At 40.2% G+C, this 24,058-nt stretch overlaps 2 protein-coding genes and 1 long non-coding RNA gene across 5 annotated transcripts; all 3 read left to right on the top strand.

Moving 5' to 3' along the window:
• Positions 1-11: 11 nt before the first annotated feature.
• On the top strand, positions 12-5,418 carry IleRS-m (Isoleucyl-tRNA synthetase, mitochondrial). 3 transcript variants are annotated; one of them, XM_086975394.1, is made up of 4 exons: positions 12-197; positions 645-716; positions 1,288-1,432; positions 2,332-5,418. In XM_086975394.1, exons 1-4 carry the CDS (start codon positions 162-164, stop codon positions 4,716-4,718), a joined length of 2,640 nt encoding a protein of 879 aa, XP_086831520.1. In that variant the 5' UTR covers positions 12-161; the 3' UTR covers positions 4,719-5,418. The 3 variants fall into 3 exon arrangements, with proteins under 3 accessions (XP_086831520.1, XP_022669310.1, XP_086831518.1); XM_086975392.1 differs by having other exon boundaries at positions 68-207; XM_022813575.2 differs by having other exon boundaries at positions 60-716.
• A 1,477-nt stretch (positions 5,419-6,895) lies between these two features.
• On the top strand, positions 6,896-14,807 carry LOC111254142 (nucleolysin TIAR-like). The gene has a single exon (XM_022814704.2). The coding sequence runs from the start codon at positions 9,330-9,332 to the stop codon at positions 10,476-10,478; it is 1,149 nt and encodes a 382-aa protein (XP_022670439.1). The 5' UTR covers positions 6,896-9,329; the 3' UTR covers positions 10,479-14,807.
• A 3,835-nt stretch (positions 14,808-18,642) lies between these two features.
• LOC147754681 (uncharacterized) lies at positions 18,643-23,452 on the top strand. Its single transcript, XR_015317480.1, has 2 exons — positions 18,643-21,467; positions 23,307-23,452. It is a non-coding gene; the product is annotated as an uncharacterized LOC147754681 (long non-coding RNA).
• The last annotated feature ends 606 nt before the right edge of the window (positions 23,453-24,058 follow it).

Raw genomic sequence — 24,058 nt, 5'->3', positions numbered from 1 at the left:
GCTACGGCTACCGACATCTTGTTCAGTTCAAATAATGGCAGCGTCCTTTGCCGGTTGACTACGAGGAGGAAAAGAACGAACATGACGATGATCTAGTTGGTACGATGATGGTCGTCTGTGATGTTTTATTTTCGTAAACAAACTGCGCGAATCTACCCGCGATGCACCACGCCAAAAAGGAGACTGAAAGCGAAAAGGTTTAATACTGTTAGTACAGCAGTGTAATGTTACTGAATGGTGTAATATAAAAGATATAAAAAACGCCGTTTATATAGAAAGATCACCTTCTTTGCATATATTTGAAGCTGTATATTTCAACTTACGAGAGCGCTCCAGAGCACATAAGTGGACGGTGCAGCATTATTGATCAGTTTAAAAATCTCGTAGCGTTTGTAACGAAGCCTATAGTTAAAATATCGAAAGACTGCTAGATCAAGAAAGAAGCAGAATAGGATTTAATACATAAAGAGACATCGCGCGCCATGAGGCAGCTTTGGAAGGTTCATGTAATAAAGAGGTGTAAGAGCGGATATACGACTTCTTTGCTTCTACCAAAGACCACATTTCCGCAGCGAATCGAGCTAGAGAAGAAGACTCAGTATGATGCAGAGATAGCTAAAAAAGCAGGTATCTGTTCTTCACAGTATCTGTGGCAGAGAGAACATGACGGACCGCAGTTCCTTTTGCATGATGGACCACCTTACGCCAATGGACAGGTAAAGAGAAAGCTAAGAGATAAAGACGGAGTCGTTGAAAAAAAGGCAGTTTCTGGATAGGAATACCAGAAATTAGTATTACAATTGACCTTTTATTGTCATTATTTTTTTCCAACTGTTTTATTTACAAATTGAGCATTTTCATCAGTCGGGCGATGACTTCAAAATTACAGAATGCAACACTGCCTGAACCCTGTCTAACATCTCTGTAACCTATCATATAACCTAAGTTATATCTCTCGTGCTTGTCAAAACTATTTTTTTTTTATTTAACGACACCTGTGAGATTGTAGCAGTATGCTACTTACTACCCTGACGTTGCTCAGTGAATTAGCAAATGTATAAAGCATCTGGCTAAAAATGTCATGTTGAAGTATTCAACTATGATGACGAGCACTGTCCAATATTTTTTTACACAGTATCCTTATTTAAGGATATTGAATATGTATCTTTAGTATAAATATAAAATCTATACCGAAAACCAATCTGTGATGCACATCTATTAAACTCAAATCATCAGCTCAATTCAAGTTTTCGTTTGAAAGTTGCGTTAATATTTCTACCATTGCAGGTTCATCTGGGCCACGCGGTAAACAAGATTCTTAAGGATATTACTTGTCGCCAAAAAGCAATCGCTGGCTACAGGGTAGATTATGTACCAGGTTGGGACTGTCATGGACTGCCAATAGAAGCAAAAGCTGTTCCTGTAAAAAAAGGTACGTCGCATTTTATTACGGTAATAGTTTCGAACCACCAGAAGTTTTAAACTTTTCCCCCGTCTGATTAGACCATGTATCCATCACTACTATCCGTTTCTCGATCAAAATTACCGACGGTTCTGAGCACATTGCGGATTTTTGTTTGGTTTGCATAGTGAAGGCTTTATCTCTAGAATACATTCTAAATGCAGATCTATATTCCTGAGAAACAGCACCAAGCGCGTTTTAATTGGCACAGTAATTTAATGCTAAAAATCTTACTTATTGACCAACATTATAGTATATGTAATTAATACATGAAGCACTATTTAAAACAGAGTATTTAGGATGTAATAGAGCTTGTATCTGCCCGAGACGGCTTTATATTATTTTTATTTAACGAATTTACCGACGGTGGCATTATGTTGTCCATTAGTTTAAAAACATCTCATTTCAAACAAAAAATACAATTTTGGATCACCATTTTGACCGTTTTATAAATACAACTCGCGTTGCTTGCGCTTCGTTGTTTTCAACTGAAGTTCGAGTTGGGAACAAGTTGCATATGTCGTCTTCTGAAAGCAAGCCTAAAACGTAAGACCTGTGCGGAAATCTCTTTCGTTTCGCATTATCTCCTTTTCGTTGTTGAGATTTTAAGGAAATTATACAAAATGAACTGGCAACAAACTAGAAAGTTGTGTATTTATTTTCCAAACAATGAATTTACAATGCACCTACGACAGTACTTATAAAAAGATTCATCAAACTAAAGGAAGCAGTCTGTAGCATTTTCCCTCGTGTAGTTTTAAATTAAAGGCTGATAGAACAATTAACTCAGGACACCGACTGAAAATAAACCCAATCATTTTAGATATTATAGACAAATAACTTACAACATTTTCATTAATTATTTCCAGGTGAGGAAATGGAACCACAAGAGATTCGACAAATCGCTCGAGAGTTTGCCCTTCAAACAGTTGAAGAGCAAATGGCCTCCTTCAAGTCATGGGGAGTGATGGCTGACTGGGACAACAATATTTACAAGACACTTGATCCATGCTATATTGCGGAGCAATTGCGGGGTTTTAATGATTTATATGAGAAGGGTTTTGTGTTTCAGGATCTGAAACCCGTATACTGGTCGCCCTCTAATCAGACTGCTCTTGCCGAGGCCGAGCTCGAATATAAAAACAACCATACGAGTATTGCAGTATTCGTGAAGTTTCCTATCAAAGGCTTTGACCTTCCTACGGGGTTGGAGTCACTTAGTGCACTTATCTGGACGACTACACCATGGACTCTACCTGCAAATCAAGCAATATGTTTTTCACCTAAACTTCGCTATGTTATCGTGAAGACCCGCAACAGCAACGAAGGCATGATTGTGTCCGGAAATATGCTGGACACGCTGCAAGCAGCCTTAAAATGCGAATTGGAAACTGTGGCAGAAGTTGATATGAGATGTATTGCAAAGCTCGGGTACAGAAATCCTCTAACAAATAAAGCCGGCGTCTTCCTCTTTGGAGATCATGTAACGGCTGACAAGGGAACTGGTCTTTTGCATTCAGCTCCTAACCACGGCCTCGAGGATTATGCAAATGCTATTGGAAATAATCTACGATTGGATCCATGTATCGTAGACGAGAAAGGGAACTATAATCACCATTTTAGTTTACTTGAGGGATTAAGTGTTTTGGGTAAAGGCAACGATCAAATCATTAAACGACTTGAGTCGCTGGACATGTTGTTTGACATCGACAATTATGTTCACAGCTATCCCTACGATTGGCGAAGCAAAAGACCAGTCATTATAAGAAGCTCACTACAGTGGTTTATTGATCTTAGCTCCCTAAGATATAAGGCAATTGATGCACTCCAAAAGGAAGTAAGTGTAATTCCGAATTCCGCGAGGACTATGTTTATCAATCAGCTTCTAAAACGACCTCATTGGTGCATATCACGACAGAGATCTTGGGGTGTTCCTATCCCTGTGTTCTACGTAGGCGAAAAGCCAAAAACTAGTCGTAACTTTATAGAAAAAATTTGTAAACTAGTTCATGAGAAAGGAATAGATTTCTGGTGGTCTCCTGAAGCGCAGAATATGCTGGAAATTGAAGGAAGTCTTGGCAAAGATATAATGGATATCTGGATGGACAGTGGCCTATCTTGGCGGACGGTACTTCAAGGGCGACAAGCCGATCTATACTTGGAGGGTGGGGATCAAATCCGGGGGTGGTTCCAGTCATCTCTGCTGACCAGTGTTGCTCTGACAGGCCAGGCTCCCTACAAGACCATATTTTTGCACGGTTTTACGCTCGATTCAAAGGGCCGTAAAATGTCGAAGTCACTGGGCAATGTCATAAGTCCGAACGACATTGTAAATACATACGGTGTTGACGTATTACGATGGTGGGTGGCAGCACACGCTTGCACGCCTGATAACATTTTTACTGCGAAGTGCGTACTCGATGACTGTGCTATTACTGTGGGAAAACTTCGAAATACATTCAAATTCATACTCGGAAATGTGGAAAGTACTGATTGCGCTGACAACCTCGACTACGATCAACTACTTGGCCTAGACAGGTTGATGTTGCATAGGATCCATGAAGTGGACAACGATTTGAATAAAATGTACGAGGCAATGCGCTATGATGCTGTGTGTCAAGAATTAGTGAACTTCGTAACGAACACCGTTTCAGCTGAGTATTTTCAAGCAATCAAGACCCGTTTGTACTGTCATGCGGCGCAGTCACTCGCAAGAAAATCAGCCTGTACTACCTTAAAACACCTTTTGCACTTTATGGTTCGTCATACATCAGCCATACTGCCCCATTTGACGTCCGACGTGCTTTTGCACATCAACATGAAGCTGTATAAAGATTCGCTTCACTGCTGTGAAAAGCAGTGGCATAATCCAAGTTTGGCCGAGGCAGGCGAATTACTGAGTAAGTGCCGTCAGGTCTTTAACAAACAAGCCGGGCAGAAACCGAAAGTGCAAACGGTGACATTCTATCTCAAAAATCATAGCCTGCTTGAAATGTTCGCAGAGTTTCAAAGAGAGTCATTGTCAAAAAATTCATGTTTAACTGATTTTCTTCAGTGCTCTAAAACGATCCTGGTGGTAGCCAATCCAGATGAAACCTGTTTAGAAGTCACTCCTACTGTGTTCATTAAGGTAACCGATTGCAACGACCAGGCCTGTCCTCGTTGCCGACGGATGGTTAGCGAAACACCAAATACACTATGTTCGATTTGTGATAAGGTTCTGGCGAACGAAATTCGAAACGCCAGAAGGGCTTGAAATCAGTTTTCGGTAAGATCTTTACGAGACAGACATTCGATGGAAATCAGTATATAACAGTGGTTCCTTGTAGTTGTGCATTTATGAATGCTGGGTAAAGATCTAAATGAAAAAAAAAAACTTTGCACACCCATGAGCTATGGCCGTATGCACAGGAAAACACTAGCAAAGTGACCGCATTTAGCAGCAGGTAATCCAAAAATACTAGTATTTAAACTAGACTACGTCATATAGTGTGTATCTTGTTTTGGTGAGGATTTTAAGTATAATGCAAAAAGTTTGCCCTTTACCGGTTTAGTAAAATTCAATCAATGTGTTTCAGCTCGGTCTATATTATTTGTTTGTAGCGCTGTCCATTAATTGATCCTATAGTAGCCTAAGAACATTCATAATAATAATAATGACAATAGTTAATTCACTGGTCGTTTACTTTTCATAATCAATACTGTGCTGTTGTATACGTGCTGTGAAATGGGATTGCATTATAATAAGTCTGTTGTCAGTGACCAAAAATCGATTGTTAACTGTTAAAACTGTTAAAAAAATTATATTGGTGGATCCGGGTCGAGTCGCATTGATAAAGCTGGGGACACTGCGGCCCTACCAAGAACCCTCTGCGAACAGCGCCGTGTATATATAGTAACGTGCATATGTAGTACAATTTGACGCAAGTTATTTTAATAAATTATCATACTTTAAACATGTTTTGTCTTTAAGTTGAAAACTGCTGTCCATCCAGTATTTGGCACATTATTAAAAATGAATAACCTTCAATTATTAAGCCTATAATGTGTAGCAGTTCACCTTGGGTATAAATTATTGATAGTAGCAACATGTACATGTTTCTTCCATGTAAAATCTGGGGCATAAGTATTGGAGTGCCAAGACACTTTTATTAAAAACCATTTTGGTCATCCTTTACAATCGTAGCTACATAATGAAAACGACACCTAAAACCTAGACAAATAATAGATTTTTCGGTTTGAATTCGTTAGTTACCTTTTGTTTAAACGAATATTTAAAAGCTAACATACAAAATGGCATAATTCTACATTATCATTATTACTACTTTAAAGAGAAATTCTGATCTCTTCCGCTGCAGTCGTTGTCCGCAGCGCACTTATGTACTTTTGCCGCGTTCCAGATCAGAAGTCGCTGTTTGATGTTTAGTTTTTCGTTGAAACGAAATCGCGCTACTTTTCTATCTGCAGTGTGCTAATCCTTTAGATACTATCAGCTCGCAATGTAAACGAGGTACCTTTGGCATTCTATAAAATGTAGTAAATAAAAGTGAATTTTTTAATTGAAGGATTTTTATAATCATTCTTATTAATAATAAATCGGCTTCGGTCTCTTTATCTTGAAGTCTATCTTCATCTAAGAAGTTTTCAGGGCTTCGGTTCTGTCATTTGAGAGCTAATGAATAAATTAATTTTGTAGACTGATGCTTATTGAAGTTCGCTAAACTATAGCAGACCGTAAAAGGAAATTTGGGATTCAATGTACACATTACGGTGTCACTACTAATTGGACACATACTCTGCGTTAGTTAATATATTTTCCTGTGATGGTTTAGTGGGTACCGTGTCTGCCTGTTAATCTTAGGGACACGTGATGGTATAAGTTCGAATTCGGGCGTAGAAACTTCGTTATGAGCTAGAAACTATCATTCTAATAGAATGCTTAACGACGGTGTCGGATGTAAAACTCGAAACATTTAGAGCTCATACAAGCCCGAACATACGTGGTTTACGGTATAGTGGGCGAGAGTCCTACAGTACCATATAAACACCTTAGCAGCAAACGTCAGTGTCTGTTTTGAATTTTCCCTTAACCTCTGCAAAAGATGATTTTTGTTGCGCAAGTGCGGAAGATGTTTACATTTTCAAGTTTGGGCGTACGATCTTATTCATCATCTCAGGATGACGTGATTCAATTTTATTTCAACAATGTAATTTATCGTAACGAGAGAAGACTGAAAAGATTATTTTTGTACTCTTTTTAGTCTGAGTTTTCAGCCAATTAACTTTTAGGAGACTAAAAACTCACCGTCGTAACGCAACCGAATTATGCTATTTAAACTTCCCGCGCCACCGAAACCCGTTTCGAAGCTGCCTAGTTAAATTCCGTTCCACATAGAAGGTTCAATTCGATAAGATCGCCGCAGTTCGCACCAAGATGAGACTATGCGCATCTTCATGATGTGGACGAAAACAAAAAACTGAAAATACCCGCATGGATTCATACGTTGTATAGAAATTTCGTAAACAATAAACGGTCGATTGTCGTATGCTGGGAGGGCGACACAAATACGATTAGTGACTAGCACGTTGTGTCAGCGTGGTCGATAAAGCCGAAGCTACTATCAACGCCACTTCGCCCATCGCTAGCGCCATAGTGTACAGGCCAGATTGAGCTTCTTTTATAAGATCGTGAGTGGTGGCTAGTGAGTGATCCCGTGCGGCGGTGTCAGCCTTGGCTCTGTTAGCGCTTCAGCTGCGTTTTTCGAACGACTAGCAGCGGGTCCATTTTGTGTGAGAGCGTCTGCTACTTGCGTTGCGACGGTGGTAGTGCCAGACCGGCGGGCTGACGATCAGCTCGAAAGTAGGCTCTCCTCTGCTGTTTTCGTGGCTGGCGATCCACGATCGTCATTGTTGTTCCTGTGTATGTAAGTGTCTGCTGTGTTTTTCGCTCGACCCACCATTGTCTGTCTGTATTGCCCGTCGTCGGTTCTCATCGCTCGTTGCCATTTGTCTGGTGTAGTGGTCGTTGTCTACCACATTGGCAGCCGCCGCCGCCGCCGCCGAGCGCTAGTTGAATACTACTAGATTTTGAGAGCCGATCTGACGAGCCGCCAGCCGTGCCTCTGGTGCCGACGACGACCGTACGGTTATGCTGCTGCTGCCGCTACAAGAATAAGTCTACTTATTACTTACTGGCTGGCTGGCTGGCTGACTGACCGATTGTTGCTGCTGCTACTGCGTGTGCAGTTGGCTTGAGTGGTTGTGGCTGGTAGTAGAAGCTGCTGCTACTACAGTTGCTGCGAATACCGTACAATCAACTGCAACAATTGTCTGTCCCAAAAAACGTTTGTCTGCCGCTACTGGCTCAGGTTCAGTCGACTCCAAAGCTCCTGTTACTGCTGTTCCAAGCGCCGTCGCCGTGTCGTCAGCGACGACATCCTCTGTGCTTGGTCCGATCCCGGCTGCCGGCCAGAAGATTCGCGGCGCTTTGTGGTGGGGATGCATGTGTTGTCTGTCGAAGCTCTATCCAGTGTGAGCCCGTCAATGTTACCGCTCGTGTGACCAAAAAGTCCAGGCGGCATCAACAACTCACATACATTTCGTCGTTCCCAAAACGAAACGATAGGAATAACCGGCTTACGAGTACCTACGACTAACCGACGACTTCCACCTACCTGTGCCTATAGCGTGAGTGTTTGCCCTGTCCAGCCCCCTCCCGCGTACGTTCCTATTCCTTCACATACAACTTCACGTGCAGCTGCCGGCAGCTAACCAACAAGTGCTGAAGCAAGCGGCACTGTGCGGGCGTGCATGAGTGCGTGCGTGTGCCTGTATGTCGATTGCTCAGCCTATTAAAGAAATCAGTGAGTGCGATTGTGACGACGACGATTGCTGCTGCTGTTGTTATTGCTGCTGCTATTGGAAGCGTTTCTCTTCTCGCTCCTGTATGTGTGTGCGTCTCGTTTCCGTAAAAGTTGTGTCGTGGCCCTTCGTCTAGCGGTGGCGTCCGGCTGTGGTCGTGCTTGTCGTCGCCGTATCAATTCCCCGCTGTTGCTGCTACTATTACTACAGAGCAGAGCGGTTGCTGCTGCTGCTGCTGCTGCTGCTGCCGCCGCCGCCGCCGCCGCTGCTGCTGCTGCTGCTGCTGTTACCCCGTACCATGTTGTGACTGCCTGGCTATTATACATACCTACTTCCAGTGTTTTGCTACTATGACCGCTGACGATTATTAAACATTGACTGGAGGACTCAGTGGCCAACAACAGTCGATAACATCAACGGGAACAACAACAACGACGACTGACATAACGCTACAGCAGCAGCTACAACGACTAACGACTACTATAAACTTCGACAACGCACTTCATAGTGCTCTTTTGTACCATTCGGCGGTTCTTGAGCTTACTGCATCGCACCATCGCCAGCTGGACAGAAAACAAAGCTGGTTAATTTTTACCAGCTCGCTTTCTACCGAAACCGACAGCATATCATTGTTTATGCAGGAAACGTTGGTACTACTTTATTTACCAACTGCCATCTACCTCTTGGTTCGCTTGTTTATCAGCGTGTACACCATTGTTGTGAACGTGGAAGTGCGTGACTTAGAGTGGCCGGTTACTTCCTAGAGCCTATCATTGGTGGCTGTTTGCGTGTTCTTCGGTGACATACTCACTGAAAGACACGAACCAGCGAGTAAATCGGATTGCAAGCTGCCAACCCAAAATATTGGCGAGTCTCACTCTTCGTTGCAACTCTGAGAAGTAGCCCAACGGTGTAGTGACAGTTTATTTACGTGCTGTCGCTGTTGGGTAGAAGTCCGTTCGTTATCTTTTCCTGCCAGAAATTGTCTACTGAGCCGGGAAAAGAGATGTCGCAAGCAGGCGGAGCGGCCGACGTGGACCAGCCGCGCACGCTGTACGTCGGCAACCTCGAATCGGGCGTCACGGATGAGCTCGTGGCAGCACTGTTTGGTCAAATCGGCCCTATTCAAGGCTGTAAGATTATCACAGAGTCCGGTGGCGATCCGTACGCTTTCGTCGAATTCGTCAATCATACGGACGCAAGCGCTGCACTGACTGCCATGAACCAGAGAATGTGTCTCGGCAAGGAGCTACGCGTCAACTGGGCTTCTTCCGCGGTCCAGCACAACCAGGCACATCATCGACAGGACACATCCAAACACCATCACATCTTCGTCGGTGATCTCTCGCCACAGGTAGAGACGCATGAACTTCGTGAGGCATTCGCGCCCTTCGGTGAAATCTCCGATTGTCGTGTTGTCAAGGATTCGGCCACACAAAAGTCGAAAGGCTACGGTTTTGTTTCGTTTATGAACAAAGAAGATGCCGAAAACGCAATTCAAATGATGAATGGTTCGTGGTTAGGCAGTCGCGCGATTCGCACAAACTGGGCTACTCGTAAGCCTATGCAGAAAGATGAAACTCTCGCACACGGCGGCCATGGTGGTCATCACAAAAATCTGAGTTATGACGAAGTCTATAATCAGTCATCGCCAACTAACTGTACCGTTTATTGCGGTGGCTTAGGACCGGCTGCATCTTCGGAAGACGCTCTTCGTCAAGCATTTGAGGAGTTCGGAGAAATCATTGACATTCGTGTGTTCAAAGAGAAAGGTTACGCGTTCGTGAAGTTTGGTGCGAAGGAGTCAGCGTGCCGGGCTATCGTCGCTCGACACAACCAGGACCTAGGTGGTCAACCAGTTAAATGTAGCTGGGGAAAAGAGCAGGAACAGCCACCGCAACAACATTATCCTTACGGTGATCCCTACCAGATGAACTATTGGTATACGGGTTATGGACGCGTCGACGGGGGATATCATCCCCAGATGAATCAGATGGGCGGCGATTACATGAACCAGATGTATTCGCCAGCAGCGCCGTATGGCCAATACTATCAGCAATATCCGATGATGGGAATGCCGCAGGGAGGCCCATCCGGCGCAGGCCCAATGCCCATGCCCCCGTATCCACCCCAGCAGCAGTATCCTACTCAGTAAAGCTGTCGTCAGTAAACACCCTTCTCGGTCCGCTTAAGAGCGTATCATAAGAACGTCCCATCGCCCATCACCAACGTCGACAGGTGGATCAATCAGGGATGGCCGCAATGACATCTACAATGATTCAAGTGGGAACATGACGAAGCCGCGGTGGAGGCAACAAAGGCTATGAATCTGTCATATACAATAAGGGTAAAGTGAGGTCGATGGTGTAGTTAGCTTCTTTAACCTTAGTTTATTCTCAACGGAAGCATACTACCCTTCGAGAAATGTAAGATGATATATGGAGTTCGATTAGAGTTAAAGGGCGGCTTTTGTCTGTAGTATTGGGAGCGAGAAGGATAGGGGAGGATTCGTAAGGTTGGTGCTGTGTGAGTGGGGCTAAACGGGTAAGGTTACAAGATGCTACGACACGATGCTAGAAGAAGAACAACGTTCTAGTTTCATAAAACGGCCAGACAGTTTGTGAAAGCTACGCAGCGATAAAGAGACTGAGAGCACGATGAGAACAAGCAATCAAAGAGTACGAGATAAATAGGAGATGTAACAGACAATATGGAACGATCAACAGGTGATGAGACAATGACTCGAAAAATGTTGAAGACTGATAAACAAAACATAACAATAATATAAAAAGGGGGCAGCTTCTTACGGTTCAAAATAATACTTCGGTAGGGGATGCCGGTGCGGAAATGTGCAAACATATAGGGAAGTTTTTTTCGGAGTGCTGGTTTGGCGCACGCTATCTCTATGACGTGGTCATAACAACGGATTTGTTCGATTCGTTCTTCTTGTATGTTTTACGTTGCTGACGGACGGTGACAATAAGGAATTCAAGCCAGAGGAAGAAAGTAAACGTAGTCCGTGTATATAAAAAGTCGATCTTGATCATTTTTCATTAATACTTTGAACAGCACAAAACAACGATTTTGGATCTGACGCTGCTTACGCGTCCTTTCATTCTGAAATAACGATAGAAAGCTTGTTCACTATAGTTAAGTTGCTAGAAACAAATAATGTGGTCGTTCCCGGGAATTTCCGGATTGCATGCACACCACCGATCGATGGTAACTATTAACAAACAGATAAAACGCAATGCAATATACCAACCAAGTCGTTTATGGATCAACGACTAGATTATTCCTGACATTGAGAGTAGTCACCGCTCAAGCACGAGTCGCTGCCCTCCTGGACAGGTCGACACATAAATACATCGATAGTGCAGGGATCTTGCGCATGTTGCTATTGGAGAGCCCCTTGGCAGGGATCAAGATAGGACGGAAGGAAAATAACATGTGTGCCTAAGAGTAACGTACTCGATTCAGGTTCGTACTTGATTCGTAAGAAAAACGCATTGCTACCAGAGTATAACATTCGAAAACTGCAGCAGTTTCGTAAGTCATAATTATGCATAGGATAACTTGTGGAAATGCATTGCTAATAATTAGTCAATGTTCTTTTCGAAATACACTGCTCGATGCGATATAATATCAAGTTTATGATGAAGTTAACGCGCGGTTGTGCGTAGATGTTTTGTAGCGACGAGGATTTCAGAGCATACAAGGAACACTGCTAATCGTAATAGTATGATAGAATTTACAAGTCGCCAATAGAATCTGTTTGATCGATGGTAGTAGAAGTATAAGGTTGATTTTGTCTCTCGTGGATGTCAGCGACAACATCAATACCCGAGCATAAGAGGAAAACGAAAGAAGTGTCAATAGATCCAGCGGAGTGCAAGAAGGCTTACAAAATGAGAAAACCCGCTTCATGAGAATGTTGTTTAAAGGAACATCGATTAATTGATGGCTTGCTTGGTGCGGTATGGTATGGCCATAATAGACGTCCGGAGCATGCTGTGCGTGCCACCTTACCGCTTGAATATCGTAATGATGATGACCATTATATATGAAATATAATTACTATTATTATTATTATGCATAACACAGTAATATAGATGATCTAAAATGCTACTCTGTCGCCGAACAATGGGCTACGCATCTATGATCAGAAATGGTGTTTGTTATTTGAGAAAAAAAAGAATTTTGTTAGAAATAATGATGTTGAGCGATATAGTTAGTTCGATAGTAGCTTGAAAATACGATGCATAATGGGATAAGAGTAAGTGAAGTTGATGGAATGTGAAAGTTAATTGCCACATTGACAATGCTGTATCAATATTACTGACAATGGAACAGTACTATTGCGAGCGAAGGTGACATGTAGTGAACTACGTTGATTGTATTCGAGAAGGTGAAAATATTAAGGGAAATATAAGGGAAAAATATCAAGTGACGATCAAATAAGCCCCAAATGGGTAAGTTCAAGTTGGTATATGATTTGCACGCGAAAGTGCTATCGGCTATACGCTCAACAACACAGCAGTAACAAAAACAGTCCTAGAAACGCAGAGATAACAACAATAACATGAGCGACGAAGCAGGAGAAGTGATTTCGCCCGAGTCACTTCTAGCTGTGTCGTTGTAGTGACGTTAGATCCACGATGTGATACCTTCATACGGGGCGAGGTTAAGTAGTCCAAAATTCAGGAGGAGAGGTTTTTAGACGAACGCAGACATACCTAGGTATGGATGGAGCAAAACAATCGAACGTTGAAGAACAACAATACAATGCTGACAACAACTCACCATGCAGTTTCTATGCGCGAAAATCAGCTTGACAGCTCGACGAACAAGCAAACTATAAAAAGCGGGTGGCATTTTGGAATTATCAAGAGTGTACACTGTAGTAAATATATATAAACGTAAGTAACAGATATGTATCAATACCATATATGGTACAACACAGTAAAAAAAATTATAGGGAATACGAGTCAAGTGTAATAAAGCCAGTGGACAGCTAGGAGTATGCTGATAAGTGAGCGGAAACTGCACATATAGGTATTGCATCAAGAGAACTATAACCGAAAACATGTTAAGCAGCAGTGGGTAGTGCGGAGAGTAACTGGAATGAGGCGGATATTAATACAGCTATATTTATGAAACGTCGACTATTACTATTACTATCGAAATTAGCGACGATGGTGACTAAATGCCGACAATGGTGTTGAAAATAAAGCGTACTTTAAGACGCTTTAAAATTAGCAAAAGAGAGAAATGAAGTATATTTTCTAAGTACATGAAGCAAACATGCCGTGTAGACAATAACGACAATTATAAAATGAAAATTAGATATTAACCTTTAAAGCAAATCCTCTGATGCAGATCTAAAGTAACACCACCGGGAAACTATTTTCCATGATTTCGTGACAGTTGACAGATAACGGTTACGGTAGAGACTATAGAATGGTTAGTAACAATTCACTGGGCCGATACCACAGAAGACTGGATAAGTGCTTCAAGTTTGCAGTCGATGGTGAAACTGCGAGTACGCAGTGAGTAGATCCATCTTATCGCTTCTTCTAGACAACGTTAATCATGCCAGCATAATCCTTTCGCATATTATTCGGACGTGCGACTTACAAGGGGTGAAGTGAACTCTCTAAAGATGTCTGATTTCAAGTTGATACAGCTGACGCAGCGCGACAAGCAGGAACCAGCAGAAAAGTTAGCCAACAACGACGTGTGCGGTCTTTAACTCTGAGAGGAAACCGGTAACTGGAACGATACTAGATAACCACATGGTAGGCATAAGTCTGTGGAAGTATAGAATGAAAATTTCTAGGAGAAAGTAAGGGTCCTGAAACGAAAATTCGAGGCCTCACTGAGTGAACGAACGACTGACTACAAGTCTTTTTCACCTTCTATTCTATATCAAAACGATTATTTTCATGTCTGAGGCTAGAAAATAAGGGGGTCTAGTGCGAATAGCGGTGTCAGGGTGTCTCAGATAAATGCTATCTCGAGTTCGTTGCAGGGACCATCGTATTAGGATGAAATAAGCACGAGGATAGGTTAAAATTGAAATACGTTTACGCATGCGTTTACACAGAAGGACGAACACAAAACTAATGTATGACGGAGGAGAGACAATCGGTGACCAGCAAAAAGTAGTCAGAACTGGCGCGAAAGACAACTTGTTGGCCGCCCTTCCGCGGGAACGAAGTGTGACAGAAGCAAATGATAAAATGATAACACAAAGCATGAAAAAATGATACAATAAACAGAAAAAGGACTATAAGGAAGATATGGAAAAATTGGAGATGCGATAATGATATAGTAGTAGCCAGAAGGGTGAGAAAAGTATGGGTGAGAGAAACTTGTTGATATAAAGAGAATGCGAGAAGCAAGCTACAATAAAATATGAGAAAATGTAGGGGTTGACAGACGACAACCACTGCAAATGATGTATTTATACAAAAAAGGCAAACTAATTCTGTTTTCATTTAACTAATAGTATGCCGGAATGTGACAAGGCAGCATCAGATTAATCAGTATAAGCAAAACACCAATTCTGAACAAAAGAGTTTAATATGAAAGTTCAATATATAACATATCTTTTTCGATATTCTCTAATCATGCTTTCCTATTTTGACATCGCGAAACTTAGCCAAATGAATATCTACTGAAAAAAAAGCCTTTATAGATTAACAATATACAATAACATTTCTAGAGTGTACGTCAGTGCAAATTATTCTAACATTTAGGACCTGTAGGTTACTTAAATAAGCACACTCAGGCTTTTTTTTTCCATAATTCATTGAGATAAGCCGGCCTCGGACATCAAGGAAGCCTATTTGTAAGACGTCTGCAGCTTTCAATGGACTATATTGGTGTGTTTTAAGTTATGTCGGCACCCAGAAATATTTCAGATAGTGTAAGGAGTCTGTACTTCTGGCCCCATCGCCGACGGAGAATAGAAGGCAGGATTGTACGTCCCGGGTAGTTTGATAAACTTGTTCTGATTTGTGGGCAAACACTCTATGGCCTAATTGGCAACAAAGCAGGTCGACCCTGAATTCCTAACTGGAGAAACTAAAAGAAAAAATACACGGTGTCACGTTCTAGCATACGTCCATGGCTGTCACGCACACCTTACAATTTTAACTCTACTAAATTTTTTAACATTACATTTTTACAATCATTAAATAGTTATAACATATTCATGATCTGAGTAACATGGCAGAAAGACCGTGGATACTTTTTGGTACGTTTTTGGTGCAATTTTCATATTGGGTTCTCTATTTCTTAATAAAACGAACAACAATTTAATGATGGTTTACGTGTAATGCTGAACCTCTTATAAGAAGTTCTTATAAGATTTACATATAGATTTGCAAAAATTGTTAGACTTTTTACACGAAGCCTATATTTATAATACTCAGATTTTTACGTTGAAGATGGTTATACATTAAGAGTTTGTACCACTTAGCAATCCTTATATTCCAAAACAGGGTTTCCTTTATACTATAAATGATGCGATGCAGCTATTAATGACTAAAGGAAAATTTTTGCTCATCTTGACAGTGCTCATTTCCTGCAGTTCTTTTGTTATTAAGTTAAACAGATCAGTGACTGACATATATTTTTGCATGTGGAGATTATATCGATTTACTGCTCCGGTAACTTGAGCTTTTAACAATGTTTTAGATCGAGTCACAGAAGAATAAATTATTTGCCAAATGTCGATCGATGTTGGTCGATGACTGACTAAACATATTAGAGCTAGATGGATTACTTTACGCGAAAGTGTGCAGTAAGAGAAGAGGGTGAGTTTTTTTTTATTTCCTAGGCCGGCGAAGTGAAAATATTTTATTCTGATCTGAATCACGATGCTTAATTAGTTAATTCAACTGCGCCTGCGAGCGAATTCGTTAAGAGTTATTTAGATTGGGACGACCGTGTCGGAAAGTGATCTAATATGTAGATTTTATATTCGGTATCGCTTCCATTCCTTGTTTCATGAATCCGCGTGTCAACCACGCACTTTACGAAGAAAATATAAAGGTTATAAAGAAAATTCTTTTGTTTCACCTTCTAGCTTAATACTCGATAGACCTGCAGCCTTCGCCCCGCACCTGTTTTGTCCTTGATTTAACTCATTTGTATCGCTGTTGTCTCAGTTCAATTTCTATACCTTAACGGTTATCCGGTTAAAATTATCTTTAAATCCTGCAGCACCAGCTTCGTTATACAATTACAGTTATGCCATTACAGTGATTCATTTTTATACTTCAGTCAATCTATTATTTTTCTTCAGAAACTCTGTTAGCCGGTGCAGTTATTTCATTACCCTGTTCTAATGACTGGCAGTCTAAATTATAGAACGTCCGTTACAATTTACAGTGATTCCATTATCATGTTAAAATATTTCAATAATCGATTATTATGTGTCAAGTATCCCGTATATCCATTGCCGTTAATCGGTTACCATCGTCCTGTTCTAGCATTTAACACGTTCCAAGAATATCAGCAAAAATCACCATTCTGCGACTAAACAGCAACGTGTGAAAAATCGCATTGTGCCCACTTTGTAGACTCAATAAAGGCAAATAACTGTCGGATATAAACCTTTGAGAAATTCGCAGCGATTGTCAAATGAATCTTTGAATGCGATCAGCTTACCCGAATTACCCACTATGAGAAAAAGATACTATCTTCACATTTATTCATTTGAAAAATTTTAACAAAGGTGAATCATAGTTCATTGATTCCCAACTATTAAAGCAAAAATCACCATTCTACCACTAAATCGTAAGATAGTGCTACAACGAATGGCCCATGCAATAATGTTTCCGACAGTCAACTTTAATTTAGTCGTTTTTGATCTTTTCACTCTTAAGGGCTGTCAAGTAAATTGCTAAAAATAATCATCTTACTCTTTACGGGAAAAACTCCACTCCGAAAAAATATTTATTCAATTAACATCATATTATGCATAGTTTTCCCCAGACTAAAACTCTAGCGGCTTCCTAAGAATCTGCCCAATCTGACGGATTTACGGGGTCGATTTGAACATATTAATTAGTCTGGAAGCATAAACTTTTAGTAGTAAACTGGATGAATCCGTCGTGAATTAGTTTATATAATCTGATTCAATCACTTAGATTAAAAAAAACTATAAAACGAGTACACAACAACATTTGAATCGTTGCAATTACCACCTATTACCTAACCCACTACCCCTCAGCAGTCATTTTGTCAAGTTTGTTCTAGTGTGTACGCCAGAGAGCTCAGCCAGCTCTAATCTCGCGTTAAATATCGCTTTTTGGTGCATTGTATAATATGAGTACGTAATTTTTCAGTGTTGACTGATTGACTCTCTTTCAGCAACTCGGGTGAACAAAGTCGGTCCAGCCAACTTCTGAGGCAAACACATGTGTCGAGGTTGGTTTCAATCGACTTTTAATAGGCTTCGCGATTGAAGCAGTCGTCTAATTCATTGATTTAATAAGTAAGATTTAATAAGTAAGATAAATAAGAAGAATATATATGTATGTATATATAAATCTCCGAGCAGCAAAACTGACATTATCGTCGAAATTGAAATAATATATTTTACCCGTAGCTGAAAATATTTTTTATCACTGTGTAAAATCTAAGTATAGAAAAAAATTGATCTATATTAGTTTTGTAGTCAAAATTACCGCTTGATACTGGTCCCGGCGATGATCGACTCAAATTCGTTTTTAAAATCAGCTAACTGACACCAAACCTTACCTCTCTTGTTACACTGCAAGATTTCTTCTAAACCTTTTAGTTAGAATGAATGTCGTAACAAATACGACGTAACTGAGCAATTTCACAATATACAAGGGCATATGTTACAATACCAGGGTAATGCAAATAAATAAATAACATGCAACATGTAGTATACTTTAATGATTATGAGCTCTCTGAGGAAACGTCAACCGGTTGATATGTGACACGTTCTTGCGGCAAAGATCAAAGAGGTAAGAGTGTACCATGAACGTCCCAAATCAGGCGTAATTCTTGTGTGTGGTGTTTGTTTACACATTAGTAAAGACAAAAACCTTTCTGATCATTTTAGAGCTGTGCTCGGTTCAATCGTAGAAGTCCATAGGACTGGATGATGGGACAGCGATCATTGATCGCTGTAGTTGATCAGGTGTAAAGAGGAAAAGAGCGAAAACGTGTGAGTCAGAGGGAACTATGGAAAAGGAAACGAAAAAGTGACAAAGGTCTCTAGACGTTATTCTAGCAGAGCGGCCATTTTTTCGTTCAATACTGTAGGTATTGTGTACTTCCAACAATGATACTTTACGTCTTCTGTCTACATGGGCCAATAGAAGTGCCTCTAGGTACATTCATTGGCGCGTATCGTGCTTGTGAATGGTATATTATTACAAACACTTATTTATTTTTTTATTATATGGAATGCATTCCAGCGGTATTTCTTTCTCTGTTTATAATCTAGACATTCATCCACTTAGCAGATATTCCAGAGTGCCGCCATCCTGATCTAACGTGCAGTTAACGTGTCTATTATACAATTATACAATACTATGGAAAAACAACGAAGGCTTCTACATCTCTAGCAATATCCAACGGCACGAAGATTTTTTCCTTATGCTGTGCATCAAATCCAAAGAGCATACACAGCTTCCAAATGTGATGAAGCCGGACAAATGACTGCCAAGTATTATTCTTGCATGGAGAGCGGAGAAGTTACTCATGTGTGCGCGGTAATGTTTCTAAGCGTTTTCGGCATCCCGAATGTCCACTGAAACGGATGATGAAACATTTTTATTTTAAAAATATTTTGCCAAGAGAGAACCGAGGTGGCAATCGACGATCTAATTCGGTGCGCACCAGCCGTAATTTGATTTAGCAGTCCTCGTGAACTCCCGGCTTTCAGCTAACATAACGCTAGTGAAAAATCACACTGTCCAGTGCATTTGTCGTAGCAGTTAAACACAGAGCAACTCTGGATGTTGTCTAACGATCACCGCCTGGCTGTACACCTATGAATGGAAGAGTTCTTATTCTAAAAGCGTATCAGTATATGTTACAGCATTGCCCTTTGTGTTCCAACGCAAGACATTTTTTCTCGATGTCTCAGGATCATCAAACCAGTCTAACACGTAACGTGCGATACCCTTATGTTATAACTGAGATCACAACTGCGCGTACATAAGAATCGTGCGACTGCGTTTCGTGAAAAAATCATCAAGATTCCAAAGGGCCTCAAAATTGCCACTTTTAGTTGTTAGAAAAGTGTTAAAAAAGCTTTCGTCAAGAAAGCTTAAATCCTTAATAAACAGGTTGCTTATCAAGGCTGATAATTGTACTGTTACGGTCTGAGAACTATTGTGGGAAACTCTAAAGCGCACTTAGCTAGAAACAACGTATTTTTCTATGTGTAGAGTCATAAATTCCAAAAGGACTTAAGCATTGTTGCGTCAGTTGTGTTTTAGCAACGCTATGACACAGACCTTGAAAACGTTAATGTTGTACGGCGTTGTATATGACGTATATCCTGGTTAAAAGAAGAATTCAACAATGCTCTTCATAGTCTTGTTTTGGTTGAGAAATCACGCACCTGAACAGATACAAAAGATGCAGCTGATCTTTTCGACTGTTGGCCACTCTTTCCTACCGTTAAATCGTGTGCTCCGATATACTGAGAGACACGTTGAAAGATGTACAACTGTAATCGTCCCCGAAGAATACAATGAAATTTCTAGACACAATTCGACAGAGGTGAAACTGAGCTATTCTGCAAAAAATGTATCATTTTAACGAAACGGTAATACAGTTTCTAAAAGCGTCAGCGGCGTGGCACTTTAAATAGAAAGCAAATAAGTCATCACTAAACGCGGCGATGCCAGCCTTGTGGTGCAAGGAGGTGACAGCTAAACCGCGAGCTTCGACACCTTCAGAGTGCCTAAAGCTGAAACAAAAGAGGTCTTTTTCATTTTCAATTTCGGAAAATTCTCTGCCTTTTTTGTTAATTAAAACTGGCGAAAGTTAGAGATGTACAGCGACTGCTGGCAAAGCGTGGAGTCAATAGAAGCCCTTAGCTACTACTACAAACTTTCGCATAAATTAATTGTCAGCAGCGTTAAAGATGGCGACATCTATGGTGACACTTGCATGCAGGCTGATCACGCGTCTTAGGCCATTACCCCGTAATATGTAATAAGAATTACAACAATATACATATGTTTCATTTAATGTAGTGATGCCGTTTTTGCAACGCCACTAAAGTTTGAAGATTTTGTTTTTTTTTTGTGATAGTAAATATTTACCTACATTTGTATGACATTTTGCTATTTTCCGCTGATAATGAATTAGGAGTTTTTCTCCCATCTGATGTGAAAAGGGCTATCTGATGTGCCTCGGAAAAAAATAGTAGTTTATTTTGTTATGCAGTAGCCGTTCTCGTAGGTTTTTGAGTACCAAGCAGTTAGGCTGTTATAAGCCATAAAAAAATAACTCTTGTGTTTTCACCAACCACTCGTATGTGAATCAGTTAAACTCGACTGAGTTAAAAGATTAAATATTATATACTGCACTTCTTTTTTCTAACATACATAGGTACTGTAGACCAAAGCAACTAATTTGCAAGGGGTTGCACAAGTTCTTATAGTGGAATAATGTCCAGGTCCGCCAAAACGGCTGCCATTGCAGAGAAAAAGTACAACAAAAAAATGATTGAAATTGTGGTTTCGGATAAGTATATGACAGCTAGGGTATAGATGTTCTGAGAATCATCAAGAGCCCTAGACTTTAATTTTGCATGAACATTTATATATGAAAATTTTGACGCAAAGTAATGACGCCGCATTTATTCACTAAAAAAAAAAAAAGTCTAAACAATTGTTTTGACTTTAAACGAAAATTTGTACATGCAAAACCGATTCTCTGCGTAGGTTCGTAATCGGTTATGAAAGCTAGTTTTGGCCCCATATAACCTACATTCGAGACATACAACCTAGATATAACAAGACACACGGCTCAATCGTAAACGACAACTAGCTACCGACTGCTCATTTTCACCCAGGCGACCGAGTCCATTGCCTTTCGGGATGCACACGGTGCGACATCAATCGACTATTCGCTAGCAGTAGGTCTATAATAGACACTTATTATGTTGTCTTGTTGGGCAGTTCAGTAGCTTTGTTATCTGGGAAGAAACTTCGGAGGATGAAGATGAAAGTCCGCTGATTCTAGCATAATTATAAATCTTACAGCTATATTTCGTCAATTCCAAATTGAAACAACTATTTAATTCAGAATCTTGCTCTGAGAATGGGGGTTGTGTAAGTTCTGCACTACCTAAATAGTAACAGACTTTTTTTGCAAATAGTTGCATGTAAGCTCCCTTTTGGCTACAGTATGGTGTTTTAGCATGTTGAAGACATCCATGCCTTCCCATTTTTCGAATTTTTGTTTAAACTCACGCTTCAAATTTTTTATTCCGTTCCGAAAAGTAAAGAAAATCGAGATTCAGTAACACGTTTTTCATTTCGACTTTCGATACATTACACGGAAAGTCAGAGATAAATATAAAGATAATCATACACGTGTGCTAGAAAGCTTGCTTTGGTGCATCTTCACTTTACAGCTCTCGACACCACCTGCGTTAAAAAATATTTGATATTGGTATTATATTAAATTACAATCCGGTGTGTAATGTAGATTCAGTACTCACAGTAAACCTCCTGTAAAATTACGAGTGTCGTATGAATTCTGATCTAACCGGAAAACATAATATTTACTTTAAAATTGCTTTAGTGAACAAATAGAGAAAAAATAGTTCAATTTTAGGTTGCAACGAAGAGCACCACGGTACATATTATGCTTTGTATTTGTACAGGTAACTCCTTTTGTATAGAATCCTTTTCTTTTTGTTGGATAGCAAGTGTAACTTACGCAGTTTAACTTTATAAACCACTCGTGCTTTTAGTCTTGAAGAATGTAATAAAGTTAAATCGAGATACCCTAATATTGTAGCTGAGATGCCATGGTGTCCCGCGGCTATTTCTGTTGGGCAAAATTAAATACAGCGTATTGTGGAATCTATTTCCTATTGGTGTTAAGAAACAAAACGCGTTATTAAAAAAAGTCGTTTTAAGCAGTATTTGTTAGATGCACTCAATAATATTCTCTATATTATTACGCGCAGCGGTTTTCTGCAGACTAACAGCAACGAACCTAATATGCGCTGTTCTGATCATAAGTCGGAAAGCGGATCATGCTGAGCGATAAATATGCCTGCAATTGTAGCTCGAATAAATACGACTTATAATCTCGTGTGTAAATCAAATAAACAACTATATTACTAAAGCCTCTAGTTCACGATTGGCTCTCAGATGTATAAAATCGCTCTGATTATAAACCCAGCAGGGGGGCCCGTTTCGGGTCCCCGCATGGCTCAGCTTATTCTAAGCCCCTGTCAAAACTCGCGTAGCGCAAGATTAAATGGCGGAATGTTAGGCCTGATGTAAAGCACCATGTGCCATGTGCTTTTTTGCACCCGTTGTCAAGTGTCCGGGCAATTATACCGATGAAATAGAAACACACGATGCTTGCTTTCTTTATATACAAAAGGACGTGCGGAACCTGTTTACAGTTATATCTGCCTCCACTACCATAAAAATGTTGTTTCAGCAATACAAATATAATTATGCTATATGTTAGTAATTGCTTTTTTATACTAGTAGATGCATCGTTCTTGCACACAGTAATACGCAATCGATTCAGTTATATCTCATTTATTTCCTTCATTATGCTTATCGGCAATCTAATGTCAATAACTATGTTCTGTCAGTTTTGTTATAATTAGTTTAGGCATAATCATTGCTCTTTGGAACATTGTAATGAACGATAATAATAATCATAATAATAATAAAGACTACGACATTATTCAATCTGAATGTAACTAATTGACTTTATTTCACAGAAGCACGACAGCGGAGTTCGTCTCGACTTGTTTGGGATCAGCGAAGTCACATTGCGTTGATTACAGTCTTCGCACGTATTGGGATAAAAGAAATGCTTAACGCTGATTCGTGCAATTTTCATTAAACTTTTATGAAGCAAAAAATCTTTTTTAGTCATTTTTTTTAAGCTCTATGTGGGGCTTGTAGCAGTCCATGTTTTCTTGGCACTTTTCGCGCCTAATTACCCCAGTGATGTCGTGTGGCCCACCCAATTTAAATAATTTTATTAGATTTTGTGCTGGCAAAAAGAGCAAAAAATGGTATTGATTGAATGCAAACATTATTAAGCAGCATGTTTCTCAAATGTCAACTACTTAGCATACATAATTTGAAATAGAAAATTAAACTTGGAAAAAAATTGATTATAAAAAACGTTTCCATGACAGTAGCGAATACAAAAAATATTCACTTGAGCAAATCACAGCCTTAGCCAGAATTGTCTTCATTTTCGGCTGGTTTAAAAATTGTTGATTTGAGCTACTTAATACAAAGCACTAAATAAAGATTCTGCTTTCTAATGTTTAGACCCTTTTCTGTGGCCGAATCTTTATCGTGAAAGCGGACCCGTCCTGCAGAACCTTCTCTGTGTAAAACATTGCTTTGAATTGAAATTGCCAGTGGGAATGGCAGTGATATCATCCGGACCGTCAGATGAAATCTTGCGAATAAGTTGTGTAGGAAACCATAGGGCAATGACATCCTTTCATAGAAT

Source organism: Varroa destructor, unplaced genomic scaffold (assembly GCF_002443255.2).
Source record: "Varroa destructor unplaced genomic scaffold, Vdes_3.0 BEIS01000007.1, whole genome shotgun sequence".
Taxonomy (NCBI): Eukaryota; Metazoa; Arthropoda; class Arachnida; order Mesostigmata; family Varroidae; genus Varroa; species Varroa destructor.
Note: the sequence above shows the minus strand (reverse complement) of the source record. Positions and strands in the feature narration are given on the sequence as shown.

What these genes read in the sequence shown, in the direction of transcription:
- LOC111254142 (XM_022814704.2), top strand. Translation starts at nt 9,330, where the DNA reads ATGTCGCAAGCAGGCGGAGCGGCCGACGTGGACCAGCCGCGCACGCTG.
- IleRS-m (XM_022813575.2), top strand. Translation starts at nt 483, where the DNA reads ATGAGGCAGCTTTGGAAGGTTCATGTAATAAAGAGGTGTAAGAGCGGA. An exon ending in CACCTTACGCCAATGGACAG is followed by an intron (nt 717 to 1,287) that starts GTAAAGAGAAAG and finishes CTACCATTGCAG; the next exon opens with GTTCATCTGGGCCACGCGGT. An exon ending in AGCTGTTCCTGTAAAAAAAG is followed by an intron (nt 1,433 to 2,331) that starts GTACGTCGCATT and finishes AATTATTTCCAG; the next exon opens with GTGAGGAAATGGAACCACAA.